At 40.5% G+C, this 20,601-nt stretch overlaps 1 protein-coding gene across 3 annotated transcripts in view; it reads left to right on the top strand.

The window, feature by feature from the left end:
• The first annotated feature begins 9,469 nt into the window (after positions 1–9,469).
• The window catches only part of hpgd (15-hydroxyprostaglandin dehydrogenase), a 73,312-nt gene continuing 62,180 nt past the window's right edge, over positions 9,470–20,601 (top strand). The window contains exons 1-4 of one of the 3 annotated variants that reach the window (XM_078290724.1): positions 9,471–9,682; positions 9,713–9,839; positions 11,035–11,158; positions 13,547–13,653. In XM_078290724.1, the coding sequence (XP_078146850.1) occupies positions 9,741–9,839; positions 11,035–11,158; positions 13,547–13,653 (330 nt within the window). In that variant the 5' untranslated portion in view covers positions 9,471–9,682; positions 9,713–9,740. Of the gene's footprint in view, positions 9,840–11,034; positions 11,159–13,546; positions 13,654–20,601 lie in introns of all 3 variants that reach the window. The other 2 variants (XM_078290726.1, XM_078290720.1) reach the window with 2 other exon arrangements.

The raw sequence follows: 20,601 nt of genomic DNA, 5'->3' as shown, positions 1-20,601 counted from the left end.
TTGTTACTGTCAATGCTAGTCTATCCACTGCCCTGAGTAGAAGAAATCTAAAATTAGCATTATGTGAAAATATGGGCTCCACAGAATTTAATGTGGTACAGTTTCTGGGCCCAGACTTTACAAGCAAAGCATTAGGACAGTATTCTTTTTTAAAGATTATTTTATTTTGATAGTTCAAAGTAGAGAAAGACAGGAAAGATTGGGAGTGAGAGGGGGATGACATGTGACAAAGGTCCTGGGTCAGATTCGAACCCAGGACGTCACAGTTACATGGTACCCAGGACAGTATTCTTATTGTACATGCCAACAACTTAACTCATAACAGAAGTCATGCATGGGTTAGTTCAGCATATGCAACACTATGAGAAATAAATAGGCATGTGTGTATTGTAAACAAATTGTAGCTTACCTCTGAGCAAGGCTAATGACACTATATTCAAACTGTTGATTTAGAACTTAGTGCTTTTAATTGCTTTAAATTGTCACATAGGCTAGTTATAGCTGTATAATCTGGCAAAGCTATTATCTACTAGATTTTTTTTTTTTTGTACATTACTAGAGGGCTGCAACTAAGGACTGTATCAATCTGCCAATTATTTCCCCAATGTACGTTAATTGGTTAATAATTAAGTCTTTAAAATGTTAACAATGACAACTGCAACCAAAGTGCCCTAAGTGATGCCTTAACAAATTGTTTAGTTAGACTTTACAGTGTGAAATTGAGAAAAGCAGATGGCAGCATTTGTAAAGCTCTAACCATCATCTCAGTTTATCATTTATCAAGTAATCAAGTAGCAAATTTATAATTAATTTGCTGTCATGGACTAATAATTGATTAATCCACTAATCTTACAGCACTACCTTATTTTGCATTTTTTCTACAATGAATAGCTGTACTAGTTACCAAGAATAGCCAACACTAAATCCTGTGATTTATATCTATTGTTGCCATCCATTTTACCTTACAAAAGGCTAATGCTATAAACGGTCACAAGTTACTTTATTAAGTTTACATTTTCCATGCTTGCTATTGTTTGTATTTAATTTTATTCTTTTCCCCCAAAATTTGTTAAGTATTACATTAAAGCTACACTGGGTGACAGAAACCGCAACACATTTGTAAATACACACAGCAAAACTGCTGGGCTACAGAAGCCCTTAAGGACAAACCGTGCATTAATGCTAATGGATACAATAAACGTACCTACGGAGAAATGTCGTCGGTTACCAGTCTCGCTTTGCCAGATTTTCCCCCGGCCGTGCTGTAACAGTGTGAATGAGACTGTGCCTCTTCTGCTGACATAGGCTACGTTCAGACTGCAGGCAGAAGTGGCCCAAATCCTATTTTTTTGCTCATATGTGACTCAGATCTGTTTTATTTATAACAGTGTGAACAGCACAAATCACATGGAATCTGATCTTTTCAATTCTGATTTGGGCCACTTTCATATGTGGTCCTAAATCAGATACAGGTCTGATTTTTTGCAATGCGACCTCAGTCTGAACAGTCATATCGGAATTCATGTGACTTTTACGTCACTCTAGATCGACATTCGTCACAGTTCTGCGCTGGTGGGAGTCACTCAGTGAATACAAACATGGAAGACAGCTGCGATGGAGGTAGTCAGTGGAGGGACAGTGAGGTGTTAGACCTCATAAGTATTTGGGGTGAAATTTTGGATGAAATCTGTTTCAGTGAAGCCATTCACGTCACGATCCCACCACTCCTGGCTCCGACTCCGCATCCACACACACCTCCGTACAGAAGTAGCAGCCATTGCTCCACAAAAAGCCATAATTAAAAATTTGGCTCTCTTTCTCCTCATCCTCGTCCTCATTGTCATCTGCTCACAAATTTGCTGGCTTACATTGCACATCAACTTATAAATGAAACCGTAAACGCTGACTTCAGTGGCCTCCATGTTTACTTCCGTACGACAGCGTGCTACTACTACAGCTGCTGTAGCAGTAGTAGGCCTAGTAGTAGTAGTTCCAGTAGTGGTAAGAATTCTGACAAGAACTAAAGTGATTAAGAACTAATTAGTGCTTTTCACAGAGCACATTCTTAGCCTAGGGTTATCTTAACCCTGGGCTAACAGCTGTCCCAGGTTTAGCTTAACCCTGTTCACACACAGACATTTAACCCATGGCTAACTCTTAGCCCAGGTTTTACAATTCACACAGCATTCTTGTTAGCCCAGGGCTTACATGTCTGAATATTCTATGGTAATAAAAAACTTGAGCCTAGGAATGCCATGCATCGTTGCTTAGCAACGTTGTGAAGGAGAAGTTTGATTTGATTGGACAACACACAAGTAACACAAAAGTGTTCTAACCCTGTTCACACAGCCAACAGATAACACTGGTTTTCAACAATTTTCTGGGGTTAACCCTGGGCTAGCCCTGGACTAAGGAAGCACTTAGCCCTGGGCTAAGCGCTGTGTGAAAACCACTATTGTGTGTTGAAGCCAGTACACATTTTGTCCAGGGGCGGAAATTACGGGGGGGACAGGGGGGTCCGGACCCCCCCTTCCTGGGACTAACAGAGAGTTGTCCCCCTCAATATATCATTGTAAACATAACTATATAATTTTAAATAATATAATAATATGCATTGAAAGCACTTGTGCTAATTATAGACGCAAAACAATGCGTTTTTAAGTTTCGAAAGATTGCGTCCCCCCCTCATACGCCTCACAGTGGTTTGGTCCACTGCCTACCTGCCTCCCCGAACCCCCACACACACACATTAGCCTTCGGTACGAGTGTCTGTGGAGGATCTCTGGAAGTGTGTCAGTGGTGGCAGACCTCCAGTAAGAAGCTACTTTGCAAAGGTTAGGAACTTAAAGGAACTTAAAACAAAGGATGTGTCAGACATTTTTCTTTACTTCTACCACTCAATAGAATAAAACACATTCACAATTGTAACCAGACTACATTTTGTTCGCTCCATTCGCTCCATTTCCGTTGAATCTTGTGTGTCAACGTGTTGGTACGGGGCAGCCGCGTCTCCTAATGCATGTATGTGTATGGAGGCAGGAGGTCTATCCACAATTAAAATCCTCATAACTCACTGAATTTTCGACCGATTTTCAAGCGGTTTGGTTTGTTACAAATGCCAGACATGTATTTATGATACAGGATACTTGGTTAAATTAAAATGCGGGTTTTCATACCAAAATACTTTATCTTTTGTAGATGGTAACAGTAATATTTCTATAATATAATATTTAAGATTAACTTACCCTATGTAATTAGGTTCTAAGTATATTATTTTTTTCTTACTGCATGTAAAATGGCTGCCACTATGTTATTTTGTTCATAATTTTGGAAATAAATGAAGACTTAATTAATAAAAAAGACATAATTACAACAAACATTATGTTAAAATATAAGTAAGTTTCTGGCAGGCTTCATAGCGTTCTGGACTTTTACACATTGACAGCAAAACATTAGAGATTTGCTTTTTCGGGAAAACTAAATCTAATTAGGCATATATTAGCTTTAGTTCAGTTAATGGGTGTTGCATCTCACCTACTACTGTAAATAACCTGCATGCTGTGTGTGTGTGTGTGTGTGTGTCTATTTGTCAGCCAGTCAGTTAAAATGGCAGAGAAAAGAAAAACAGACATCCGATCATTTTTCAGTGCACCGAAACGCCAAGTAGAAAGACCCCAGTAATATCAAAGGCAATTTGATAAAATCTTCATAAGAAAGGAATGAAGTGCTTATGGAAATGTTTCATAATGGACCTCTATATACATTTAATACAACAGTACTTTTGGCGGCACCTTTGGTGTCCCCTTCAGGAATTGCTCTTGAGAAATTTTTCTGTTTATTGTCCCCCCCAACAGTGAAATGAAATATCCGCCCTTTATTTTGTCTGCAGTGTAGAATCTTCCATTTTATCTCAGGCTTGGTTCAGTAGAGCACTTTTTGTGGGGATCTAGCAGCACTTTGTGAGCTATTTATTTGTTACTGTGCTATCTTTCTCTAGTTCAGGTGAAACCATTTGAATTTCAAAGTCTTTGGCTAGGGGAAGGCCAGTTGGTGTTCAAGTTGCTAATAGCGCTCCGCCGCGGGCGCGTCATGGTCCACGTCATATTTGTGCTGCCATCAAAAGACAAGCACCTTGTGCCTTGGGCTTCGTGCCAATGTTGACAATGAATCACTCACCATATCCCAATATAAATGCCAACTCCAGCCCAGCAATTTTAACATGAGCCCGGGGCAAAATTCACTGGTGAGGTTGAACTCCAAAGCACACTGCAACTAAAACGATGGTTACAGTGCCGTGGACTTCCGATGAAAGGGAAGAAAGATGAACTAATCCACGGGTTAGTTGAGCTGGCACAGCAGCTCACGGCACTAGCAATATGTGCCATATTCACATCTCCACAGTATGATTTGGTGACAATATATAAAGGAGTAAGGTGAACTTGTTGGAGAAAAATGCCTTGTATTTCCGTTTTTCATTTTTGTTTTTATGAAATGAAAATCAAATCACCATTCGTTCTTCATTTTATTAATTTCTGTTTCTGAAAAGAAAATACAAAGACCAAAAAATACACGGTAACCAGTAAACTTTATTTCTGATCAAAAATATGTTCAAAGACCATTTTATATAATCCATCGACCTGTCTGGAATAACTTCACCTTGCTATTCCTGCTGCGAAAGCTCCAACAAGTTCATCTTCCTCCAGGATTTGTATTTTAGCGTGAGTAAATTGGTTTAGGTAGGGTCTCTCTCTCTCTCTCTCTCTCTCTCTCTCTCTCTCTCTCTCTCTCTCATTGTCCGCTATTGATCTCTGTGGAACTGTCCGAAGTTGCAAATGTTTCAGAGCGAAAGAGAGACAGCGCGTCCCCGCAACCATAGCAACTCACTCTCCCACTCCTGCCTGACAGCACATGAGGGGAGACGCTGCTGCGCCAACTCTCTGTGCAGCATGCATGGGAATAAATGACAATATTATAGAAAGTTATAGATTAAAATTTTCAAGCTTGAGTTTAGCAAAATGCGGGACATACATTTTATGTATTTTTGTAGTGACTGGTGCCTTAAAATGAATGAATGTTAAAAAGTCTTGCCATATGAGACGGGTGTTGGTATCATGCATATGTGGCCTAACCCTCGTGTGGACGGCCACAGGCTCGTATCCACCATAAGTACTTGTCCACCTCCCTCTTGGGTTTCGGGAAATTTATAAAGCGAACACCGGCCATATGCGGTCGGTCCATATACCTAGTGTGTGTTTTATGTACACCATGACTCCAAAAACAAAAAACTACTGTAGGAAAAGAAAAATGAAATATAAGTGTGGGTTTTCCCGGTTTGACTCCCTATGCTGAGCGGGTGATTCTATGTCTGACTTCCACCTCACAGACATTTTTGACGTCATAGCTGGTGTGCTACAAATAGCTCTGCGGCGGAGCGCTATTGCTGGGAGTGGCTTGAGCTCCACTGGTGAACCGGTACTTATTGGGCCCAGTCATTCTGCTGTAGCATCAGCCTCTTCCACTGAAGCTAGTAGAGTAACTAGCCAGCCAATGATGTTCCTTCCAAAATGTTTACTCCACAGTCCCCTTTAAAAATTTTAAAGTGACACATTCTGGTGCGCAGCTGTCCCGGGGTCGGGAGGCAGAATAATGTCGCGCCAACTTTACCAGCCTAGGGAATCTTCCTTCATTCCCTGTCATTGTGCTTGTAGACGTGCTGTATTTCAACATTTATGAGTAATGCTGAAACTCCTGTGGTATTTTTCCAGTTCATCCTGTCCTTCAATCATGTTAATGTTATGACAGTATCAGCTTGATTAGGTGGCAAGGAGGTTTCTGCTGACTCATGCTTTTATTGACAAACTGGTTCTGTTTCATAATAAGTTGAGGAGAAAATGCTGCATTTGTACAGGGTGAGAAAATCTGTTTACATCCAAAGGTTACAGATTTAGACAGTCATTTCTGTCCATACAGAGAACGACGACAGTCTATGTGTTCTCTACCTGTTTAGAAACTTACAAAAGATCAGATTTGTCCCACCAGGACTTGGAAATAGTATCTGTGAAAATCTTATAACAGATTGAAGGGGTGATGGGAGAAGTGTTTTTTTGTTGTTGTTGTTTTCAGTCTGGGTTGGGACTTAAAGTTGGGTCACAGAAAGATTAAAATGTGTCCCCTAATTGTTCTGGAGAAATTACTATTAAAAGTTGTTGGCTATATGATGTTGCCAATGCATTTGCAAGTCCATGCAATGTACAGGAGGCTGAATCACACTGTACACAGTTAATAAGTTGTTAATAAGTGTTGATTTTTCAGTGAAAATTATTTGGCGTTGACAGTGTTCTTTCTTTCTGTCCACTCATATTGCTGATATGGCTCTGGGTGTCTGGTCAAATCTATCTAAAGTGTTAAATTAACTCTGATGGGTATGAACTGATAGAAACACTGGCATAGTGTTGAATTTTACAATCACAGAATTAACACTGAGGATTTTGTGCTACTAGTATATAAGTCTAGGTATGTCTTGGTAAATAATAAGTCTAAAAATGGGGTATATTTTATAGTTAAGCCTACAAAAACAGTAGCCTGCCAAATTAATATTAGGACACAAGAAAAGTAAGTTAGACCCTTGAGTATAAAGGTTTGAAAGTTTGCTTCAGGGAGGATTGCTTACACTCTACCCTCCCTGTAATACTACCTTTTCACCACCAGAGACCACTGTGCAACTAAGTTTACAGCTTTCTAGCTACAACAATTAGCCTCCCATTGAAATTACTGAGGTCCCAATATTCCCCAGTGCTTCCATAGGCTGCATTTACACAGCAACAGAAAATCAGATTTTATTTCTCTTGAGATCTGATGTTCTGATGGCCATCCACACAGAAAAAAATCACTGGCTTTTCCCTGTTTAGACATGTCACGAGAAGACTAGATCTGGTTAAAAAGCATGTTTTCTGAGTGGGTAATGCACTCATAGTCCTCATCAGTACTCATACTTTTTCCATTATTTGTTTGTTTCAAAATAAGAGCCCTGAACCAGGATCCAATCATATTTTGTCTCAGAGATAGGAAAGCACAAAGGAAGCTTGTATAGCCTATACTTTGGACTTTGTTTTAGTGTTGAACAACATTCAGGCATAGGTTCCAGTAGAATGTGTTGACTTCTATCAGTCTTGGGACATAGAAAGGCTGTGAATTCATAATTCAATCATCTGTGAACTTCACCATTGTTTTAGATGGAAAAGCAATCATACTGAAATACTGCAACATAAGTGGTAGTGTGTTCTGTGTTTTTGGAGCACAACCAGCAGCCCTCACATGCAGTGGGAATGTTGAATGACATGCATTTGAAGTTTATCTCAAGCCAACTTCAATGCACAAGGCGCCTTGCATTGACTGGGTTTTTGATGGTAGCATAACCAATAGTTGCAAGGTAGTCTGGTTGCTTTGTTTCAGACCTGTGCACGTCACATTTTCAGCACTTCCAGATGACAGATCAGCCTTCTTATTCAATTACTGTCTCCGCAGTGTCCTCTAAACCTTTGTTGCCCCAAAAGGTCCCAGTGTTTCCTGGAAAGTTGGCTTGTGAACCTTCAGTTTGCTTGTGAACCTGAAGCTTGCCCTTGCAGTTGTTTTGCATTATTTACGTTTCCCCCAGAAATGTAGCTTTATAGACTTAATTTACTCCAGTCAATGAAGTTTTATTAGATCACATACTGTGACAGATTTTATTCACTGCTGTCTTAAGCATCAAAACTCAATCATGTGATGCCAGGCTGCAGCAGTTTGTTAAGGTTTAACAGTCAAAGAGCAGGGAGTAGGTCAGTTGTTGTCTTTCACATTTCCCTTACTCTTTTTTTTATAAGGATCTTGTATTTGATGATTTGTGTTCAAATGGGCAACACCAGTCCTTTTCATTTACTTTCAAACCAGCCTCTATTTCTGTGATGCTTTAAGGAAACAGATCTGTCTCAAAGAGATGACCACATTTGCCAGATTTGAATTGTCAGTATAAATTAATCTCGAGGAGGTTAGCACTGTTAGTGTTTGATGTATGACATACTACATGAAGAGTCCACTCTATATTTAAATGTACATTTCTATGGTAAGAAGTATATCAAAGATAATTTATTTTGTACAAAAAGAGATGATGTTGTTAAATATAATGCATGAACCAGAGTTTAATATTGGTATGTATCAGTTATTAATCTCTGCAGGGCTGCAGTGTGTGCTTATTTTTCTTGAGTGTGCTGTATTTTTGCTGCTGCTGGTGGGGAGAGGCAGTCGATGGCTTGTAGCCACAAAAGCATAATTTTAAACAAACTTTATAGGAGATCTAAAATTCTTAAACATGCCCTCAATAAAGTTCAGCTTAAATCTTGGATGTTTTGCTGCTAAATTGAGTTTGGGTCATGATTGCATATGTGAATTTTGATTACATTTTCCGGAGTCTTTATTTCATAAATCTAAGACAATCCCAAAATTGTCACGTCACGTATGCCATTTTTGTTATAAGCCCTTGCTCAGAGTTATGGTACATAACTGTGATAAAGAACATATCGTTTTCAATACATAAAAGACTTTTCAACACACTGGCAATGACACATAATGTGGGGAGTCAAGACATTCTGTTATGATCCTGTTGGGTTAAAAAATGTGAAAACACACATATAAACAACCAAGCCCCCTCATATATTGTTATGTGTTGAGTTGAGAGCACACACAAACACACACACACTGTTATTTCTCTGTAAAATGAGGTGTACATACTTTTACATAGTAGTTGATAAAGTTCTGGATGAAAATAAACTTAAAGCAGTGAGCATTTCTTTATGTTGACTTGTCCTGTCTGTCTCTTCTTTCTCAGTATTGGTCTGCATCTCTGGATACATTAGGTACTGTAATTTGAGGGATTCCAACACTGCCTTGCCTTGACACTGAGGTGGACACAGACACTATATTTATCTCTGAACTGGAGAGGAGAGGAGTAGGCAAAGAAGTGGAAAGAAACAAGAGAGAGAGAGAGAGAGAGAGAGAGAGAGAGAGAGAGAGAAAGAAAGAAGAGGAGGAGGAGGAGAGGAAGGATGTAAAGGGAGGGGGTGAAGAGGAAGGGGGCAAAACGAGGAGGAGGAGAGGAAGAGTATAAAGAGAGGAGGAGGAAGAAGATTAGGAGAGGAAGGGTGTAAAGGGAGGAGAAGGAGTGGAAGGGTGTAGGGAGGAGGAGTGCAGCAGGAGGGCAGGTACGACATGCTGGACAAAACCTGTAATTATCATACTGAGTTTATTTAGCCTTGGACTCTCTCTCCCTTCTTCCCTCCCTCTCTCTCCCTTTCACACACACACACACACACACACACACACACACGCACACACAGTGTTTGGATAGACTGACAAGCTGAGAGAGAGAGAGAGAGAGAAAGAGGGAGGGAAGAAGGGAGGGAAAACAGCCCAGCTGATAGAGTGAAAACACACAACATACATTTGAGAGAGCCTGTGTGTGTGACAGAGAGAGAGAGAGATAAAGACACAAGAAAGACAGAGAGAGAGAGAGAGAGAGAGAGAACATACACGTGTTAGAAAGTGTGTGTGAGTAACAGAGAGACGGTGAGAAAGAGAGACATATGCACGCACATAAAAATAGGCACATGCACACAAACAGAGCCAGATAAAGACATAGAGAGAAACAGAAGAACAGAGTGAGAAATAAAGAGAAACAAAAAGACAAAACAAGGAACATCCCTGGTATGGTAATGTCTCTAAATGGGAAGGTGGCGCTGGTGACTGGCGGGGCTCAGGGTATCGGTAGAGCCGTGGTACAACTGTTACTGCAGAGCTCAGCCAAGGTCAGTATTGATTCAACTTTACTGCTTCAATTTTTCCGCTTTAACTTTGCTGATTTTACATTTACAGCTTTAGCGTTACTGATTTAACTTTACAAATACAACTTAGCTGTTTTAGCTTTACTAATTTAACTTCACTGCTTTAGCTTTACTGATTTAGCTTTACAACTACAACTTTACTGCTTTAGCTGCTTTAACTTTATTGATTTAGTTTACTGGTTTAACTTTACTGCTTTAAATTTACTGCTTTAACTTTACTACAACTGCTGTAACTTTTCTGGAACTGCTTTAGCACTACTGGTTTAAGTTTACTAGAACTGATTAAACTTGACTAGACCTGCTTTAACTTTACTTCTTCGACTTTACATCAGAACTGCTTTAATTTTTTGAGAACTGCTTTAATGTTCTAGAACTGTTTTGACTTTAAAACTTTACTAGAACTTCAATTTTACTGCTTTAATGCCACTAGAACTGCTTAAATGTTATGTTGTTCTTTAACATTTTTAAGGTCAGTGCAAAAAATAGGTGGAAATGGCACTATTTTTAACTTTAAGAAATAATAGTATAAAGAACAGAGGAGCAAAACCTTTTTTTTTATAATTTTAAAATGCTTAGATTAATGTCTTTTGTAGAGGAGAGGCACTATTCATTAAAACTTGTCCTTAGAGGAAACAGGCATTTAAAAAAACAAGAAACAAAAAGCAATAGCATTTTAAACTGATTTAGTAGTAGTAGTAGTAGTAGTAGTTAGGTTTATGTGAGCAGTGCACTATTGATTGTGCTGCTGTGAGCCACACTTGTCAAACAACAGCTCCGGTTGCACAACAATGTGCCAAGATAATTAGAGGAAGTAACTTTGCAAAGCAAGCACAGCTGTACTACACTCTTGACCAGTGTATCCTTTCCATTCATTCAGCAGTGGTGTGCCACCACAGCAAGAAACCCCCTGTCATCCCTACTAGGATGACAGGGGGTTGCTTTCTTTTTTTCTTTCTTTCTTTTCTTTCTTTCTTTCTTTCTTTCTTTCTCACTTTCTACCAAAGTGTTATGTGTTAACTTTGCTCTGACCTGTACTGCAACACTAGATACAAAGTTTGTATCCAAGACGAGACTAGCTTCGTCCAGTTTTGTAGTCTCTCTCTGTAGGTGCATGTCAAATATTAAAAGACCAAGTCAACAACACTGTTTTGTCCTTCAGGTGGCTGTGGTCGATCTGAACCAGGCAGTGGGTGAGGAGTGCAAGGCACAGCTGGATGCAGAGTTTGGAGAGGGCAACTGTAGCTTTATTCAGTGTGATGTGACCAATGGGGACAGATTGAGAGGTAATCTATCCTAATTGGATTCTGTTTTGTGTTGGACGGGGGTTACGTTTTTGCCCCACTGCATCTGTCTCTCTGTCTGTTAGCAGGATATCTCAAAACGTTATGAATGGATTTGTATGAAACTTTGTGGAAAGGTTGGTCATGAGGCAAGGAAGAACTGATTATCTATTCATGACTAATTGGTGGTGCGGCAGTGGGCGTGGCTTCTCACTAAAAGGCATATAACTTCCAAACAGATTCACGAACACGATCAAACTTTGTGGCCTATCAGCAGACAGAAGAAGAGGCAAACCCTATTGGCCCAATTGAACACATAATAGGTCATGGTGCTTTTTCTGGTTTGGTTTCAGTTTCTGCAGGACTGACAGACTGCAACACTTTTTTATCAAACACATTCAATTTGCTAATTTATTTGCAAGTCTAGCCATTTGGATGCTGATCTGCGTGTGTTGCTGTTCTGTGTATGTGGGCGTGGGCGTAGGTATGGGTGTGTGTCTGTTTGAGACAGACAGATAGATAGATAGATAGATAGATAGATAGATAGATAGATAGATAGATAGATAAAGAAAGAGAGGGGGAGAGAGAGAGAGAGAAAGAGAGAGAGGGAGGAAGAGAGAGAGAGAGAGAGAAAGAGAGAGAGAGAGAACAAGGTTTCATTGTCTGACAGTGAATTAGTGAATCCCTGCAGGCTAGCAGCTATGGAATGCTGTTTGGTGTTGCTCCTAAGTACAGTATATGACTGTGCTGCTGTTGATGTGGACACACAGAATATAAGGCTGCACTGAGCTGGTGTGTATGTGTGTGTGTGTGTGTGTGTGTGTGTGTGTGTGTGTGTGTGTGTGTGTGTGTGTGTGTGTGTGTGTGTTTTGGGAGATGAGGGGAGGTTGTTAACAAAAAGTTTACCATTGTGAAAGAGAGTCTGGCAGTTATTCAGTGTTATAGAGGCATAAGGAGAGATGAATCATGTGTGCATCATGCATTTCTGCAAAATGCGTGCATGTGAATGTGTGTATGTGTGTGCATACATTCATAGTACCTGTCTGCCTGTTACACGTTTTTGCTTGTGTCTTCAGTGTGTGTGCAGTCTATGTGTGCATGCATACATGTATGACTCTGCGTGTGTGTGTGTGTGTGTGTGTGTGTGTGTGTGTGCACAGTCACATGTCAGTATGTGGGTGTGGGTGTGGGTGTGTGTTTCTAGATTATGTGTCTGTCAGAGAGCAGGTATGTTTGTTTCTAATTGCGGGGTGTCCCAGTGTGGAATGCGGCAGGTGAGGACACATGCAGGTTTTACCACCTCGGCTTTCTTTCTTCAACTATTCATCCAACCATGTCTGTTTGCTCACATGGGCAGATAAACACTGTGTTGGTGGTACAGTTGTATAAGGCCACATACCTTTTCATTACCTTTGTCGGCAGATATCTGAAGATGTAAACTTGTATTGATACCATTGTAGTATGCAATGTAGTATACAATTTGTGAGTGTTCATAAATGTGAAATGTAAATGATAATACGTATGTCAGAACTTTAGATACAGACGACTCCCCATTCAAAGAGATAGGAGTCTTGTCTTGTTAGTAGTTAGTTGTCTTGTAAACGACTTCTCTTAAAGGGACTTTGGTATAAATTCAGCCATTGAGAATTTTATAAACTTTCCTCAAGGCATTGTAAGAATAATCCTGTATTTTGTTTGTTTTGTTGATGGTTCTATGGCCAGAGGGAAGTATAAGGACACTCCTGCCTTGTTGGTAGCAGTTGTATTGAACCCTGGAGTGTAACCCCCTTAGTTCAGTTCATTTAAGGGGATGAAAACACACACATACTGTATATAGTATATATATACATAAACCTTTGTTTATTTAAACCATGTTCAGACTAAAGACAAGGAATAACTAGGGAATTTGGGTATTTGATGAAGCTAATTGACCAATATTTAATCACCCATGCCACAGTGAATGTCTTCTTATGTGCATCAAGGTCATTACTTTTTGTTTTTAGTTTGATGGAAATAGCCAAGTAATGCTAAACACATCCATTCCACATTCATGCATTGCATGCATCATGGCAGTCAGTGGCAGTGAATTGGACTTCCTAATGTCAAAGTCTTTATACCCAAACGTTAAATGATGAGATTCTGCTTACCCACACATCTGCCAGTTAAAATTTAAAATGTACAATAAACACATGACCTGCATGATGGTACATAATATGACTTTGTTCATAAAGTATGTTTTGTTTAATTTCTTATTGGACCTATTCAAGTAGAGAAAACCACCACATCAACTGGTGACTGTATTACTATTACTATATAGCCAAACCATATATTTCAACCCTCTCTAACTAGTATAATAATCAAATTTGTGAATATTTTCTCTCTGTGGTGTAGAGGCCTTCCAGAGCACCGTGGACCAGTTTGGTCATCTGAACATTGTCATCAACAATGCTGGCATCAACAACGAGAAGAACTGGGAAAAGACCATACAAGTAAACCTGGTAAGACCTGAAGGTGTAATAATAATGACAAGAAGACTACAGTACACTAGGCTATAGAGCTAGGAGAAGACCTTACACAACACAAGGCATCGGACTGATAATAAGACCATCACAAAGACCTAATAGTGAGCTTTCAGGTGATGTAACACACCCTCTGGCAACCATAGTAGAGGTCCAAAGCTCTTGGGCAACGGTGGCTGTAAACAGCTCATTGTACAACTTGGCCGTTTCAATAGAAGGGAAAAAATATCTAATATAATATAAATATAAATATAATTAAAGCTGCAAGCAGCGATGATCGGGCCCTCGTACTTTGCGCACGTCGGGGTGTGCCGCAGCCGCGGCGGCGTTACTGGACACCGACCGGTTGACGCGGCTCAGAATTGTAAGTATAGAACGTGTCATTTCCTGTGTTGCCAGTAGGTGGCGCTATGACTATGATTCAAAATTGGCCTGTAGATGTCTTCAGGCTGGGACTGTCATCAAACGTGTGAAGTTTGGGGCAGATTTGACCATGTAGAGTCGAGTTACAAACCACTTCCTGTGTTGCCAGTAGGTGGCGTTATGACTATAAATGAATATTGGCATGTCGATGTCTTCAGCCCGGGACTCTCATCAAACATGTGAAGTTTGGGGCAGATTTGACCACGGACAGCCAAGTTACAAACCACTTCCTGTTTTGCGAGTAGGTGACGCTATGACTATAAGTAAATATTGGCCTGTAGATGTGCTCAGGCCATGACACTTAGCAAACATGTGAAGTTTGGGGCAGATTTGACCATGTAGAGTGGAGTTACAAACCACTTCCTGTGTTGCCAGTAGGTGGCGCTATGACTATAACTGAATATTGGCATGTCGATGTCTTGAGGCCAGGACACTTAGCAAACATGTGAAGTTTGGTGCAGATTTGACCATGTACAGTCGAGTTACAAACCACTTCCTGTGTTGCCAGTAGGTGGCGCTATGACTATAACTGAATATTGGCCTGTGGATGTGTTCAGCCGGAGACACTCATCAAACATGTGAAGTTTGGGGCAGATGTGACCATGTACAGTGGAGTTACAAAGCACTTCCTGTGTTGCCAGTAGGTGGCGCTATGACTATAACTGAATATTGGCCTGTGGATGTGTTCAGGCTGGGACTCTCATCAAACATGTGAAGTTTGGGGCAGATGTGACCATGTACAGTGGAGTTACAAAGCACTTCCTGTTTCGTGGCGAAACATGGAAATTCGACGCCTCGCCACGCCCACGCCGTTCGAGGAAAACTCAAGCTTTTACCAACTTTTCATCGTCAAGGTCTGTTATATACGCTGCGCAAGTTTGAGGTGGATCTGATGAACCGTCTAGGAGGAGTTCGTTAAAGTATGACCCCTGTAAATGGGCAAAAATGCACAAAAATGCCACAATCAATTCAAAATGGCTGACTTCCTGTTGGGTTTAGGTCATGGGAACTATTGATGTCTTTTGTAGGTCTGGACATGATACATGTGCCTACCAAATTTGGTACATGTAGGTGAAACGTAAAGCGATGAGTATTTTTTTGAAATTTTGTAGGGGGCGCTATTGAGCCATTTTGCCACAGACATGCGCAAAAAAATATTAAATTTTTCACCACTTCTGACGCCTGGGCAAAGTTTGGTGAGTTTTGGAGCAGCTTTAGCCCCTCAAAAAAATGCGATTCATTCGGCCTAAGAAAAATAATAATAATTCCTTGCATTACAATAGGTCCTCGCACCGGTCGGTGCTCGGGCCCTAATTAAAGCTGCAAGCAGCGATGATCGGGCCCTCGCACTTTGCGCACGTCGGGGTGTGCCGCAGCCGCGGCGGCGTTACTGGACACTGACCGGTCGACGCAGCTATGAATTTTCAGTCTAAAACATTTCATTTCCTTTTGGCAGTAGGTGGCGCTACATCTATAAGTCAAAATTGGCCTGTAGATGTGTTCAGGCCGGGACTCTGATGAAATGTGTGAAGTTTGGGGCAGATTTGACCACGTACAGCTGAGTTACAAACCACTTCCTGTATTGCCAGTAGGTGGTGCTATGACCATAACTGAATATTGGCCTGTAGATGTGCTCAGGCCGGGAGTCTCATCAAACGTGAAGTTTGGGGCAGATTTGACCACGTACAGTCGAGTTACAAACCACTTCCTGTGTTGCCAGTAGGTGGCGCTATGACTATGATTGAAAATTGACCTATAGATGTGTTCAGGCCGGGACTCTCATCAAACGTGTGAAGTTTGGGGCAGATTTGACCATGTACAGCTGAGTTACAAACCACTTCCTGTTTTGCCAGTAGGTGGCGCTATGATCAGATGTGAAAATTGGCTTGTAGATGTGTTCAAGCCGGGACACTTATCAAACATGTGAAGTTTGGGGCAGATGTGACCATGTACAGTGGAGTTACATACCACTTCCTGTGTTGCCAGTAGGTGGCGCTATGACTATAACTGAATATTGGCATGTTGATGTCTTGAGGCCATGACACTTATCAAACATGTGAAGTTTGGGGCAGATTTGACCATGTACAGTCGAGTTACATAGCACTTCCTGTTTCGTGGCGAAACATGGAAATTCGACGCGGCGCCACACCCACGCCGTTGGACGAAAACTCAAGCTTATATTAACTTTTAATCGTCAAGGTCTGTTATATACGCTGAGCAAGTTTGAGGTGGATCCGATTAACCTCCTAGGAGGAGTTCGTTAAAGTATGACCCCTGTAAATGGCCAAAAATGCCACAATAAATTCAAAATGGCTGACTTCCTGTTCGGTTTAGGTCATGGCACCCATTGACGTTTTTTTTAAGTCTGGACATGATACATGTGCCTACAAAATTTGGTACATGTAGGTGAAACGTACGGCGTCGGGTATTTAGTTGAAATTTTGTAGGGGACGCTATTGAGCCATTTTGCCACACCCATGTGCGAGACCCATAAAATATTAAATTTTTCAGCACTTGTGAGGCATGTCCAAAGTTTGGTGAGCTTTCGAGCAGCTTTAGCCCCTCAAAAATGCGATTCACTGGAGAGAATAATAATAATAATAATAATAATAATAATAATTCCTTGAAATACAATAGGGCTTCGCACCGGTCGGTGCTCGGGCCCTAATAATAATAATAATTCCTTGCATTTCAATAGGGCTTCGCACCGGTCGGTGCTCGGGCCCTAATAATAATTCCTTGAAATACAATAGGGCTTCGCACCGGTCGGTGCTCGGGCCCTAATAATTCCTTGCATTTCAATAGGGCTTCGCACCGGTCGGTGCTCGGGCCCTAATAATCATAATAATAATGATAGTTTACTTCAATATTTCATTGTACTATACCTTCTATACTATACCAATTTTTCACCATAAATTTTCACACAATAACTTGACATTTAGTAATGTTTAAGTTTCAATTTAAAACTACATTCCTTAGCGATCTCAAGTGGAAGAGAAGTCCAACTTTTCATTGCTCTATATACAACTGTGCATTTCATGCTATTCGTTTTAGCCTTTGGGAGCATAAACAATTTGGCTGTTGCAAATTGTGTATGTATGTACTTGTATGTCAAATGCTGATATAGTTTGTTTGGTAACTGAGGTTCTGAGGTTCTTCAAAAATCTGAGAAGGGCTGCACTCAGTTGTTTTGCATGGTATCAACATTACTGTTACTGGTGCCTTGCAAAACAAGACGTGCTGCTTTGTTTTGGAGCAGTTGTAGTTTATCCACATCTTTCTTAGCTGCACTAGACCAAATAACAGACAGAATATAATTTGTTGTTAAGAATGATTTACATCTTTTAATAATAGCCAGGCCTCTTCCCATCTTTGCTACCACCTTGTCAATGTTCCTGGACCATGAGAGTCTACTGTCCAGGGTTACACCAAGGAGCTCAACTTCATTCAACTGTTCAATCTTAATATCCCTTAAAAACTATTTTAATTGTGGTGTATGTTTCAGAGAGTGACTTGTTCCAAATATAATGCTCGTTGTTGACACATTTAATAGTAATTTATTATTCTTCACTCAGTCTGACACTATCTGTAGTTCCTTGTTAAGAGAGTCGTGAGCTCTCTGATTGTAGAGGCTGATGTGTAGATGGCAGAATCATCAGCATACATATTCACATGAGCTATTTTTAGCTCCCTTGCAGCTCCCTTGCGATACACCACATCTGTTGCACATTAGAAAGGCTCCCATTGAAGAACACTCTTTGTGTCCTATTGGATAAGTAACTTTGAACCCATGTCATAGCAGATGTTTCAAAACCATAACAGTGTAGCTTTTCAAGTAACAAACTGTGATTAATGATGTCAAAAGCAGCCGTAAAATCAAGAAGTACAGCTCCAACTATCCTCCCGTCTATTTCTCTTAGCCAGTCATCAGTCATCTGAGCCAGTGCTGTGCACGTGGAGTGTCCTGTTCTGTAAACATGTTGAAAATCTGTCATCAGTTTATTCTTTGTGAAGTAATGCTCATCTGTTGAAATACAACTTTCTCCAACAACTTACTCAGCACTGGCAACAAACTGCTGCTAACATCGCTGCCGATGGTCACTTCTCAACCCAGGACAACCAGGCCAAAAGCTCCAGTCAGCTGCAGGGCTCTCTCTCCCACTTTTTGACCCCCACAAGGAAAATGTCCTGCACCTGGCAAATCACTTCTCTAGTTCTGTGCTCCAGGTTACCTGATAGCCTCCTCCCCCTAATTGCTCTCTCCTCTGTACGCAGCAAGTCACCAAACCATGTTCCAGGACTAGGGGACCAAATTACCATTTTCTGATGGGGGTATAGTGGGGGCATTGTGGTGGCTTTTAAGAAAAATGTTATCTGTATATCACTTTTGGTGAATTAACCTGTTCTTCCACCCCGCCGCTGGGTCCATCATTACAAACGCAGGTTGCACAGCCAAGCTTTGTTCAAACCTACAGAACTTTATTTTAAATTATTTCCAAAGACATCAAATATGTCATGCTACATACAGGGAAATGTGTATATAATGATGCACAAACATCTAGATTTTTTCCATTTGATGTAATGGTGCAGCCATAAAAACATGGCGTCTTGTATTTGAATATTTCATTCAATATAAGCAGCTAGAGCTTCAAGAAAGCAGATACAGAATATGGATGTGACGTTGTTGTACAGTTAGGAAAACATTTTTTTTCTAACTTTGAAGCTACTTAGGGGGAAATTTAAGGGGAAAGTCAACTAAGGTCAGGGTACAAGGGGTTAAATAGTTTTCACTAACTTCTGAAAATGAGTGTGGTAACCCAATATGCTGCTGGGTTGTCTATCAACCTCCTAAACCTAACTGTAACTTTTTAAATTATTTCTCTCTCTGCAAGCCTGATCTCCTCTGGCAGATTGTTCCAAAGTTTAGGGGCCCTGACAGCAAAGGCCCTGTCTCCTTTGGTTTTCAAGCTAGACCTTGGAATGGCAAGCAACGCCCTACCAGAGGATCTCAGGCTGCGTCCTGGCTCATAGGGGGATAAAAGGTCAGAAATATAGGGAGGGGCCAGCCCATGCCTGGCCTTAAAAGTAATTCAAATAATTTTAAAATCAATCCTAAAAGTAACAGGCAGCCAGTGCAAGGATGCTAAAACAGGGGTGATATGGTCACATTTTTTGGATTGTGATATAAGCCGAGCTGCATTTTGAACTAACTGTAGGTGGTGGATTGATTTCTGACTGAGACAGGTATATAGGGAGTTACAGTAGTCAAGTCGGGAGCAAGGGCGAATATTTCATTTCACTGTTGGGGGGGACAATAAACAGAAAAATTTCTCAAGAGCAATTCCTGAAGGGGACACCAAAGGTGCCGCCAAAAGTACTGTTGTATTAAATGTATATCGAGGTCCATTATGAAACATTTCCATAAGCACTTCATTCCTTTCTTATGAAGATTTTATCAAATTGCCTTTGATATTACTGGGGTCTTTCTACTTGGCGTTTCGGTGCACTGAAAAATGATCGGATGTCTGTTTTTCTTTTCTCTGCCATTTTAACTGACTGGCTGACAAATAGACACACACACACACACACACAGCATGCAGGTTATTTACAGTAGTAGGTGAGATGCAACACCCATTAACTGAACTAAAGCTAATATATGCCTAATTAGATTTAGTTTTCCCGAAAAAGCAAATCTCTAATGTTTTGCTGTCAATGTGTAAAAGTCCAGAACGCTATGAAGCCTGCCAGAAACTTACTTATATTTTAACATAATGTTTGTTGTAATTATGTCTTTTTTATTAATTAAGTCTTCATTTATTTCCAAAATTATGAACAAAATAACATAGTGGCAGCCATTTTACATGCAGTAAGAAAAAAATAATATACTTAGAACCTAATTACATAGGGTAAGTTAATCTTAAATATTATATTATAGAAATATTACTGTTACCATCTACAAAAGATAAAGTATTTTGGTATGAAAACCCGCATTTTAATTTAACCAAGTATCCTGTATCATAAATACATGTCTGGCATTTGTAACAAACCAAACCGCTTGAAAATCGGTCGAAAATTCAGTGAGTTATGAGGATTTTAATTGTGGATAGACCTCCTGCCTCCATACACATACATGCATTAGGAGACGCGGCTGCCCCGTACCAACACGTTGACACACAAGATTCAACGGAAATGGAGCAAATGGAGCGAACAAAATGTAGTCTGGTTACAATTGTGAATGTGTTTTATTCTATTGAGTGGTAGAAGTAAAGAAAAATGTCTGACACATCCTTTGTTTTAAGTTCCTTTAAGTTCCTAACCTTTGCAAAGTAGCTTCTTACTGGAGGTCTGCCACCACTGACACACTTCCAGAGATCCTCCACAGACACTCGTACCGAGGGCTAATGTGTGTGTGTGGGGGTTCGGGGAGGCAGGTAGGCAGTGGACCAAACCACTGTGAGGCGTATGAGGGGGGGACGCAATCTTTCGAAACTTAAAAACGCATTG

This window comes from Centroberyx gerrardi, chromosome 3 (genome assembly GCF_048128805.1).
Source record: "Centroberyx gerrardi isolate f3 chromosome 3, fCenGer3.hap1.cur.20231027, whole genome shotgun sequence".
NCBI classification, from domain to species: domain Eukaryota; kingdom Metazoa; phylum Chordata; class Actinopteri; order Beryciformes; family Berycidae; genus Centroberyx; species Centroberyx gerrardi.
The sequence above is the reverse complement of the archived record's forward strand: the minus strand, read 5'-3'. Positions and strand labels throughout refer to the sequence as shown.